A 12,421-nucleotide genomic window follows, 5' to 3' on the forward strand; every position below is an offset into this window, starting at 1 on the left:
CACAATTGCAATTGCATTTAATTGACGATGTCAATTCATCGCAGCTCGGCGAGGCACAGTAGCGCATTTCGCCGATCTAGAAGTTGCTCCATCCAGAGCCCTTGCGCTTGCAGTAGCGCGCGCCCGCCTCACTTGTGAAACAAGCGCGCCCGCAGTGGCGCGAAAGCACATGGTTAGGACGTGAAATCTAGAAGTAACGGATCGCGCGCGTTGTAGCGCGATGCATTACTGGGTCGCGCGCGCGCATCCAATAATGCTTCTCGCAACCACAGATTGGCGAGATGCGAAGGATTGACATCGTGAATCAACGCATCGCGCTACAACAATTGCATTGTCTTATTTCTCTGTAAAAAGTTGATACATGTTACGTATCACAAATATCATTGTATCACGTGGTGACTCCCACGGTCGCTTCACTACAGGGGGAGCCGCGCACTTCGTGCGCGGCGGGTCATACAACGTATGACAAAAATATCAGAGATGGTGCATGCAACGTATGTTAAGTAAAAAGCACAACAACTGCTGCGCTTATCATCATGTTACTCTCTTTCAAAAATACATCCAAATTGTGCAATTTGTATAAGTGCATATTATAGCGCGATGCACTACCAATTACTTAGCCGCGCATACAATAGTGCAAGTGCTTCTCGCAACCGTTAAATCGGCAAAATGCACCAATTGTGGAAATTGGGCCACGCCGAGCTGCGAAGGATTGACATCGTCAATTAAAAATACATATATTGATTCGGAATACATTGCAAAATTTGATTTCGATTCATGATGAAGTTTGAAAGCAGTTACAGCAATGCGCGCAATTTGGGAAGTGTATGTTGTATGTACTTTCAGTGGAAAATATATAACGTGTACCTTTTTAATTGTTAAACCATGGTTAAAATAGTTATAAAATACAAACCATTTAATTGTGCCATTGTGGCAATTTTCCACGCGTACTTCACATTATATAATTGTGTATATTGTGCGCGGCAGCGAATTGGAACCTCTTTTCAAGCATATGCTTAATACATACACGTACGTTGTATACTTCTTTCACGCACGAAGCACATATATGTGAGTAGAGAGAAGCGAGCAATAGACTAACAAGCTAAGTAAGCCAAGCTTAAGTGTTCATTCATGTCCAAATATAATAAACACGTCACATATATTTCAAAAATATTCGTGATCAGCGTCCGAAAATTTATCGATTCAATAATAATAATAATTACAACATTTATAAACCGCCTTATAGCTAAATCATATAACTCGATATAATTTAATCCTGGAGATAAACTCCAGTGCTTTCTAAAGCGGCTCTTACATTAACTGAGCTTAGTTTAATTGAAAATTAGACATGACAAGTTCATTTTACCTATGTAAATGCAAAATCAATCAAATGCTAGAGGTGGTTTCAACTGATGGGGGCCCTTTTAGAACATTCTCGAAGATCGACTGTAGAATGAACGATCTGGAAGGGATGACATCGTCAATCAACTGATAGCTAACACAATTACAAGAAATTGATTATATATGATGATAGTGACGGTCCTTTGTGTCAGCCCTTTCTTGGGAAAATGGAAGAGTCTTTTAGACTGGTCCGGTGATCCAGTATTATGGTCAAATACCCGTGGACGGGAGGGAAAACCGGAACTTAAACCTACCAACTGCCAATAAAAGAGGAAGAAACCATGCCAGTAAAAACAGACTCATTAGACCACTGGGATCGGCAATAATCTCCAATCTAACTAAGGTACCTAATCGACAAAGATACAGTTAAGGAATCTTCTTCTCGCATGAAGGTAAGATTGCTGAGCAAAGCGTGTGCGCATTATAAGTAGCAATTGTGCTTTACTCTAACCCAAGCCCTCGTGCTGCAATATATAGCTCATATAGCTATATAGCTCAATAGTACAATTCTCAATGCCTAGCAGCACCAGACAGCAGCCGTGTACCTTTTTCGACTCCGTGGAGTTCCTGATGGACTTTTGTTTACTTTTGTTAATAATCGGATCAACCTTTCTTTCTCGAAACATGTATCCTATTGTATTTCATTATTGTATTAAAATGTAAAGATATACTAGATATTACAACGAAATAGCGGTATACCAAATTGGCCCTTGATATTAACTATAACCGTGTTGATGGTTTTAAATTTTGTATGTTGTAAGTATTATATTTTAGTTTGTGAAGCGTTTACTCCTCCCCCTCAGCAAGACAGTTAGATTGTAGATTGATGATAATAATTGTCAAATGACGTTATATATTATATAACAGTTATAAATGTTCAATAGTTGTAGAGCGATTTCAAAAGTAGTGGTCCACAGGGGCCCGAAAAAGCCGTACAGGCACTTGGGTCCTTATCCTTGTCACTAATCTCAATTGGATTCGGTTTACACAAAACATGAACATTTAGACGTACACATTGACACGATATTTATTAGAAAGCAAAAAGTATAAAATAATACGTGCGTGCGCGGCTTGAGCCGCGCCGCATAAGAACGGATGCGTGCAGGGGCTGGAGTACGCTTGTATGTAGATTAATGAAATGTTGTTCACATAGCCATGTGCCTACGCGTACTGCGTGACGCGCGCTACTGCAAGCGAGAGGGCTCTGGTTAGAGCAAGAAATGTTGCATTGTAAATATTGAGAATTGACGATATATTATGATCTAATAGTAAATTTTACAAAGCTGGCTTTGGATTTAGGTAAGATTATAATTCATTCAAAAAAACCACGGATAGTTTAAATTTATTTCTATTTGTCGTATAATCATAAACAATTTAATCCTGTTTTCAAGAATGCGCGGCTTTGGCGGCCAGTTATTGACTTATACATTAAATTGGATTTTAAATAGAAATGTGAATATATTAAAATTTAAAACTTTCAAAACGGAGGCTTATAAATATTATTATATTATGATTGTAAAATAAAGGATAAAATTTTAAATTTGTTTCACTAAAAAATTTGTTTCACTTTTAAAGCTCCAGCCTTCTCTCCAACGACGTAAGCTTGCACTTTATGTAGGATGGAACAATAATTGGCTCATCTTACATCATGTCACTACTAATAACAGAGTCATGACCTTCATCCAAGAAATATTTGGGATGATGATTTCGTTTTTTATGGACGATGGTGTTTTCTGGTAAACCGGCATTATGGAAGTCACTCTTTGAGGTTACACTGCTAACAAGGCCTTCAATTGTGCTCTGGGGATGAGTTTGTGAACTTGAACCAGAGCATAGTTCGAGTCCTTGTACCGTAAACCCACATTAAACGTTATCTCTAACGGTTGAAGTAGCATTCTACAATGTATAGTACTGCAACCAGGGCATTAAAAGCACAACATAGATAAAAAAGCACATGCCAGATCTTAAACCTGCAACCTTCTAATGTCTCCAAGCTAACACTTATTGTTTCATTGAAACTTAAACTTATTGTTTCAAACTAACTGTTTCAATGACTTGGCAGGGCAACGTGTCATAGGAAGTTTTGTTGCAGTGGCGTAACTTAGGGCCCCGCAGACCCCGCTGTGCGGGGGGGCGCCGTATAAGGGGGGCGCAATTTTCCTGAATTTTAGGCCCTTTCACTGAAAAAACGCCTTGTTTGTGTATTTCCCTGTCCAATTTAGCGTTCGGCCGACGCGAAAAAAATATTTGGGGTACCCTTTTTTGCTTCAGGGGGGCGCAAAAACCTTAGGGGGGGGCGATAAAAAAAGTACCCCGACCTTTTTTTTTTTTTAGGGACACAAAAAATTTTAGGGGGGCGCTTTTTGTCACTGAGCGGGGGCGCCAACAAGCAAAGTTACGCCACTGTTTTGTTGATGATAGTTAGTCATCAGTAGTCAATGACTAGACAGGGTTATTGAAAATTACAAAGAGTAAAGTGGCAACTGGACTTGGGACCAGCTCATAGTACATTTCATTAATGCCCTCTGAAAAGCCCTCTGCTAGCTAAAAAATGATATTGTTAGGTAAAACGTACTGAAAATTAAAATTAAGATTAAAAATTGAAAACGAACTGAACTAACAAAAAGAATGACACGTCATGCTAAAATACATATTCCGAAGTAATATGTTAAAATACTTGTCGACAAAGATTTCAAACCGTTTGCGCAAGGCAGCAATATTGAAACTTTGTCGTGCAAGTTTACGAACTAAATTTTTACAATGCAAAATAAAACTGTTAAAAGAACTATTAATACGAGCTAAACGAACTAACTGACTATTAAATATACCATAAGACTGGCCTTTGGGAATATTCCCATCTAAAAAGGGATAATTAATGACATCAAAATTATAATCGTTCCTCTTGTCATAAAGTTTAACAACAAATTTTCCTCTATAAATACTGATAGTAAGATCTAAAAAGTGTGTCGTAATTGTCAGGTATTCCAATTCACTGACATTTTCACAAGAAGCAGTGGCTAAGAACTTACATCCTATATGTCTGGGTGTATCTACTGTATCTCTGGTGACTAATGGTGTCTTATGATAATACTCTGTATAATGTTGCGCAATAGGTTCTGTTTACATTAACTTTGTGCACATTTTCTTCCCAGTGACATAAAGTGAGGAATCTAAGAATCTAATTCCTAGCCATATTAATTTCCATAGCCACGCCGACTAATTTTTGTCAACAAAATTATTAAATCAACTTTAAAATAGTCGCTCTCGGTTGTTACACACTGTAACGCCGCGCACTGTACTTTAATTCTATATTTATCTGAGAAGATGTTCGAATCGAGCGCAAATGCCAGATTCCTGTCAGGATCCTAGTTCTTGCGCTTAACTTGCGCGTTACCAAATAATCCAAGATATTTCTGTCAGGATCCAAGATTTTCCTACTACCAGTATGGTAGTATGGACTGTTTGGTAGTATGGTAGTATGGTAGTTGCAGGAACGCGCGAAGAGCTATATGTAAATATTACTAAAGCGTACATGGAATCGTATCCTAGTCGGTTAATCCGTCGGTACTATATTAGCAGATCGCGAGTTCGAGACCCGGAAAGGAATTTTTTCACAATCTTTTGGCAATTATGAATAACTATACTAATGAATTAATAACTATACTAATGAATAACTAAACCTCTGTAATATAACTAGCAAAGTAAAATGAAATCGTTATCCGGCCGCGGAGCGGCCGAAAAATTTATGGTAGTCGTTTTAAAAATATATGGTAGCCGTTTTTTCTTTCCAGACTGGATTCCTAGTCCCTTTTTAAATTTATGTCACTGGGATTTTCTTTCTCATATACTGACTGACCTGCTTCTTAACAAAAATTGTACTTATTGAAGGTGTTGATTATTTGGAGAATAAGAGTAAGCATAGTCATGATGATTATTCAGCAAAGAAGAAGTTCATTAATTTGAACTAGGTTGTTTTATTTGGGTCTAAATCATTAAAATTTTATAATTAAAATTATTAAGATATTTTGATGCATATTTGTAATGCTCTTATGTATCATGATGTTTTGATCTGATTTCATTTTTTGATTTGATTTAAGACGTCAAGTTTCTGCACAATTGTAAATTGCCTTCTTTCCCTGGATCATTGATCATATAAAATCATGAAGATAAATAATCAGACACTTTAAAATTTATGATCATTAATCACCTTGTTAATTATAAACCCCTCATGTATTACAAATGTGAATATTTTCCATGATGGCATCAAGTTTCTGTCCAGCAATGATTGATCCATTTAATACAATCAAATTACATTTATAGGAGTATTTTATGTGAATCAGACATTCCAATTATATCAACATTTAATGGAGAAGAAATGAGAAGCAGTTATAATATTGGTCTGGTGAAATGAGGAGTGAGCCGCTCCATAGCTTCACAGAACATGGGTGGCAAGTTTCAAGTGCTCAGTTCAGTGACTGTTCTACTTACCTTGCAACAGGTACATTTACCTGAATTAACTTCTTCATATTAACTAATTTTACTACGTGCTGTAACTTAACAGTCTTACAAGTTAAATTAAATTTTAACGATTCTTTGTATTCAGTAATAAAAATTGGTGACCCTTTTCAGGAGGTTGGGACAAAAGCGCAGTGGTATACAACGTTTTAGATTTGAAACCATTATTCAGATTATCCGTGGCACACACCTTGCCTATAACTTGTGTGCGATGGCTTGACAGAGACCTTGTGACTTGTTCTGCTGACAGATCTGCTGCATTGTGGGATACCAGCAATGGTCAAAGAGCGACCTTGTTCAGTGGTAAGAAACAACTTTGGCCCATTTCTCATTTTTCTTCAATAAATAGTTTGTGTCATTACCTATTTACAAATTTTAGACCTGTTCATTAGTTAAATTTTATGTAATACGTATATGATTTCTTTGTTGGAGTTACTTTGAATCATTAAGCGCTTTTAAAGTGTAACAAAAATATTGATTGCAAATTCATTCAATACTGGTAAGGATTTTCCGATCATTGTAGGATGATCAATAGCCCCAGATACGAAATTTGACACTAACCCTACCCAGTCGAGCCGTCTGTTTTTACCAAACATCAGTCACGCCTGATAAAGTGGCTGAGAAAACCAGCCCTGCTTAATTCAGTTGGATATATATAATTCGAGACCTAGTGCCTTGCTAATGGAGCAGACACTAACTGTGGGGGAGAATCATGAACCCTATCATTAGTCAGGTCTAACCTTGTAATTGAAGATAGAAATATAAGGGATTCTCAAATTCCGAGTACATTCATGACATCACCAGTCGCACTGGCTCTACCCTGTCTATCGAACTCATTACCTGATTAACTCCTCTTTGTGTAGAACGGACAGCATTGGGATTTGGGAAACATTATATTGAGATATACACTAACTGTGCCGCTGTTAGCTGTAATCTTTACATCTAAGTAAAGATATAAGGCTGATGTAAAAATTACGACTATTAAATGCGCTTAACTTTTATATCAAGAAGATTAAATTATATCTTATCGTTTTCTAGCTTTTAAAAATGAAATTGGTTAAAGTTGTGGTAAAAACTTAGCCAGCTTTATTGGGATGAGATAATCTGATAAATATATTGTCTCTAGATAATGGTTTCTACTCATGGGTAGAAAAAACCATAACCTTAACCTTATTACCTGCACAAGAGCAATCCTAACTGCACATCCACATTTTTTTGTGAACAGACTAATATGAATCCTATCTGCACAAAGTTTCATGTTGTCTGCACACTAAACTTTTCTCAAGGCACGTTTCTAACTGGCGTGTGTTTACAGGTCACACAGGATGGGTGATGTCATGTGATACAACAGACAACAATATCACAACCACAAGTTGGGACGGAACTTTAGGACTTTGGGATGCCACCAGATCCTCACCTGTTAACCTTATGTCAGGTAACAATTGTAAAGACTTTCATTTTGTTTTGCTATTATCTTACTGATTTTAAATGTTTCACAAAAATCATTCGTTGAAACTAGAATTCAGTACAACAACTTTCACAGCCTCAAATCATACTGGTAAATCTCCACGGTCCACACACTCTCTCTCTCTCTCTCTCTCTCTCTCTCTCTCTCTCTCTCTCTCCCCCTCTCTCTCTCTCTCTCTATCTCTCTCTCTCTCTCTCTCTCTCTGTCTCTGTCTCTGTCTCTCTCTCTCTCTCTCTCTCTCTCTCTCTCTCTCTCTCTCTCTCTCTCTCCCTGCCTCGTTACACTTCATCTGCTCAACTCATTACCTCTACATTCTGATTAAACCAGGGAATATACACATTTCACAAACATTAGCTATTGGTGGAACTCATTACATATTATACGTCCAATAAACAACTGTAGATTGGCACACAGCCGATTGAAACCTAAATGGTTAGCCGATTATTCCCAGTATGGTAAATGTGGCAGTGCAATGTTCATCTTTATTCTTCTCCTTTGACAGATTCCTGTGCGATATTACTTCCATGGCACTGCTTGGAGAGTGATTTGAGCTAAAAATAGTTCAAGTAGTTAAATGGGGAATAGTCGTTTATTTCGGGGTCAAACTTTGATCCCAAATTTGGATAATTTTAGCGGACAATCATGATCGCGCTATCTGTAATCTGGGGCACAAATTGTTCTTTCTAAAATTGGTCATACTTTAACTAACTCTGATAGGTAAAATAAAGTAGTTAGCGTTGAACACCTTTAAATTCTTTGAAAATATACAAATTCCAAAGATTGTGTCAAATGTCCGTTCTCACTGGTCACCTTACAAAACCATTACATGCCTGTACAGTGTACAAGGTTAAAATTATTGTTCTACAAGGTTCACAGCCGTGTGAAATGTCTCATATAACTTTAATTTCAGGACACGTAGCAGGAGTGTGGGACTGTGCGACTCTTAAATCATCTCAAGTCATTGCCAGCGCTAGCGAAGATTGTACACTGAGGTTGGTATGGTTGCAAAACCGATTCTCTCATTCCACAATCTATATTAGAGTGTTGTCCTGATACTTGAATCCCTAGGATATTAACAAAATCTCACAAAGTCTCTGATTTGTCCAGGAAATGTTAATTTTAGTCTCTCCCCAGATTATGGGATAGGAGGACAGCCAGCAGTTTCTCGACCCTAGCAGGAGGCCACGACGACTCTGTGCTGAGTGTGTGTTGGCCGGCAGACAGGGAGTTTGTACTTGCATCTGGATCTACTGACTGCAGTGTGAGTCTCTTCTTATTTGTTAGTCATAGTGTTCTCTAGCCCTCGTTCTGTGGTTGTTGAAAAGGTTCCTCGATGCAGACTGTTTGGCTGAGCCCTGGATCAGTTAACATAATGTAGCAAATCTGATAAGCAGGGCCGGGCTGAGTGAAAACCACTGTGTTGTCAAAATGAAACACTTTGTTGGCAAAAAGAAGCACCGTCTGCGAAACTTGACCATGTGGTGGTATGTAGCTTGCACGATTTGTATTATGGTGGGGTCCGAGTGTGGTTAACAGATAGGTTTATGTAGATTAAGGTGTGTAGGGTTTGTCAAAACAAGCATATCGTGACCTCATTCGGTGGGCGTTTTAGTTTGGAGTCACCTTTGACCTTATCATAATATCAACAAACATAATGTTATAATCAGAACTCAGAAGTGTCTACAGATTTCTGTTTCTAAATCAAAACTTTAAAAAGGAGATCTCAAAAATCAGAAAAATCCGATTCCTGCTGAATCCCAAACAGATAAAGGTTATCGTTAACAGTCTAGTTGTAGCTTGTCTAGATTACTGTAACGGTCTATACTTTGGTATTGGTGTGAAGCTTCTGTATCAACTCCAGTTACTACAAAATGCTGGTGCAACAGCTGTTCCTGGTAAATATAAACCATCTTGATGACGACTTGTTAAATCTTCACTGGCTTGATGTAAAGAAAAAAAATGTTTTCTTTATTGCTGTCTCACAAGGCATTGCTAGGATTGGCACCAACTTATCTGCAGGACATATTTAGGTACTCACATCATGGTCACATGTATTGAAACTAATTGTACAATCTTTTAACTCTAAGTTAGGTGAGCGTGGTTGGAGGTGGCTCCGAAGATCTACAATCGGCTGCATGATACCATTTCATCGGCTCAATCACTGGAATCATTTAAAGCTCTTCTAAAAACTTTTCTGTTTAAACTGCCCCTTCATGAGCTTGAAAAACTTTATCGATAATTTATTTTCGTCAATATTTACATATAAGTACTATCATTTTCTGTCATTAGACTTAGCGATATATTTTCAAGCATACGTTGCCAGTCCTTACCTTATTCAAGTTCTTTTCTGGGATGTTTAGATTAAACACTGCTGAGTATAAGTTTTATCTTAAAAGTGGTGTTATTAAACTTCAATTTATTATTATTATTAAAAATTATAATGATTGCTCACATTAATAATGCTAATATCTATTTATATATCTCAACAATATGTGTTGAACAGTGACTTAATGTCTGATGACAGTAAAGTAATGCTCCAGACACACTCTCACATCATGATCGTGAGTTGCCCCCCAGGATGAAGGTGTAGAACACTCCAGAACACGTGATGCCCATATAAGGGTGTAAAGTCCGTCATGTCTGGCCGGTGTGCTACATTCTACATGCACATAAGGTCACAAGGCAGGCCAGTTCCCTGCTCCTTACAGTGGCAATGTATTAACTCTAACTTAACCCGAGCAGCTCTCCGGTTTTTTAATAACTGTTAAAGTATATTCAGTGTTCAGCGAGTTGTGATGATGTGGCGCTTGTTTTAAAGTTCGGGTAAAAACGTTTTCTAAAACTCTGGAATATGGTAATCCGGTAACTAGGCGATGTTAGCTACTACGGTAGAATATCCTTCAGCCCCATACTCCTTCAGTTTATCATGTTTTAGTATGGTTGTTTAATATACTGCTGGGTAAATATAATTTATAAATTATCACGACTGTATTCTTAATTTTAATCTTAAAGCTCTGTGCTGAACATTTAAAGTGTGGATTAAATATTATGTCGTCATGATTACATCGATAAGAGAAGTTTACATTCAAATTTGATAGACTGTAAAGCTAAACCGATGATTTAACATTGAACAATACGCTTTGTGAATCTTATTCGCAGACTACATAGCTCTAAAAATACCTTCATACGAAATGAAATCCAGCCATTCGCCAATAAAGGGAAAGATTGATGTAATCAATGATCATGTGTTATTAATAATGATGACTTCCTTGCCTCTAGCTGCGCTCAAAAGACATAGTTTTGACATTGCGTGCTAATTTCCGCACCGCTTAATTACTACAGCAATGTAGCTTTACGACTGTTTGCTCATAATTCTAAACATATATTATTTATATTCAATGATTGTGTTGCATCTAAACCATTACATTCACATAATTACAGACATCAACACGAAGCTGTTTAGACAGAGCATTTGTTTGGTTTTAAAAATTTCAATGGCTCAACAACCTTACTACTTAATAGTTAATGTTGTCGAATTAATTGGCTTTGGGCCACCAGGGCACTGGGCACGACGGCACGTGTCTGTGAACAAACCAATTTCAAATATCCTGTTGCACGTTAACCTGGTGATAGTAGAAGCTGGATTGTCATACGGGCGCATACAGTAGGAAATTTGATCAGAAGGATATTTCATGAGCTAAGAGAAAGGTTGGTGGGTCACGTGATAAGGTTGTGTGCCACGAGATCCTGGTTTTCAGCTGTAAGTGGTCGCATTCTCAGCTCTGACGTCTCATCTTTTAGCACTTTAAGAGTATCGTGACAAGACGTGCGACGTAAGATCAGTCAATCGCATTTATGATTATAGCGCTGATGAATGAACCTTTCAAGCCCTGGGCTAAATGTTGCGCAATTTAACAGGTACCGTAAGTGTAGACCTCTAGATAGAGCTATAATTACCTCTCAAAGGAGCAGTTCGTGTAATGGCTCGTGTTATAGCACGTGGGCGCTAGAAATACTGAGCTGTCAGAGAAGCAGCCAATAATGGTTTGTCAAAAGTAAAACTTGCCTTTCAGTACCTTCCTACTTGCCAATTTGTAATAGGCTATTCCCGAAATGTTAACTTTCTGGGATGTTCGCTGACGTAAATGTGAAACCAAATACTGAATCTCTCTGAGTGAAAGGCACCATGTACTGCATTCAGGAGCTGTTATCCCTATCAATTTTCTATTCTGGCGATAAGATTTTCTTCTGATGGTATGTACAGGAGAAAGATTTTACTGTGAGAATTTAATTTGGATCCTGTACTGTACTGATAAATGTTGCAGAGTATCTAGATATCTGATACTATTAGTATACAGCACACTCGACCAACCAGCACACATTTAAATGATGCTCAGTAATTTATACGCACCTCCGCCTCCCACAATGCCCAATGGTTAGACACAATAGACCCTTGGCGAACAATTGAGGTCTGAGGACGAGAACAAAAGAAACCGATAAGAGTTGAGGTTTAGAGTCTCTATAATTGTTGTAAAACGGCCAAGGTAAATAAATGTGGAAACTATCGGCCACATGTATAATATTTTGGGTATAGTGCGTTATAGATTGTACCCATGGAGATACTGTTAATTGATAGTGGGTTATATGAGGTCCAGGGCCTCAAGAATTAGACTATTGTGGTCCTTACTTCTTACCACGTGGTTAGAGGTAACATTGTTATGATCATTGCTGACCCGAGGCCCGGGAAGGATACAGATTCTTCCTAATTAGGAAGGTAATTAGGATAATTATATCGAGTGTTGCTCCTAGTTACCTAATTATAACGAGTGTTGCTCACACTGAGGCTGGTTACCCTCTACTCCTCTACACTCACCCTGTAGCCAGCTGAGACCTGGCTCATGTTCCTAATCTGTTCAAATCTCTTGTCATGTTATTACATTTTTAGAATTGAGCCGTGAACTAACGTTTATTAAGGTGTTAGATACTTTATTCCCATTTTGGGATATTTCTTTTCACGTAAATAATTATATTTCTGGA

At 37.9% G+C, this 12,421-nt stretch overlaps 1 protein-coding gene across 1 annotated transcript in view; it reads left to right on the forward strand.

The window, feature by feature from the left end:
- LOC134811628 (uncharacterized WD repeat-containing protein alr3466-like) overlaps window positions 1-12,421 on the forward strand; it is a 67,222-nt gene that overhangs the window by 47,895 nt on the left and 6,906 nt on the right. Inside the window, exons 2-6 of the mRNA XM_063818624.1 lie at window positions 5,722-5,899; window positions 6,031-6,219; window positions 7,232-7,351; window positions 8,295-8,376; window positions 8,519-8,645. Of these exons, the coding sequence (XP_063674694.1) occupies window positions 5,809-5,899; window positions 6,031-6,219; window positions 7,232-7,351; window positions 8,295-8,376; window positions 8,519-8,645 (609 nt within the window). The 5' untranslated portion in view covers window positions 5,722-5,808. The remainder of the gene's footprint in view (window positions 1-5,721; window positions 5,900-6,030; window positions 6,220-7,231; window positions 7,352-8,294; window positions 8,377-8,518; window positions 8,646-12,421) is intronic.

The sequence above is a fragment of the Bolinopsis microptera genome, chromosome 2 (genome assembly GCF_026151205.1).
Source record: "Bolinopsis microptera isolate Bmic1 chromosome 2, MBARI_Bmic_1.0, whole genome shotgun sequence".
Taxonomy (NCBI): Eukaryota; Metazoa; Ctenophora; class Tentaculata; order Lobata; family Bolinopsidae; genus Bolinopsis; species Bolinopsis microptera.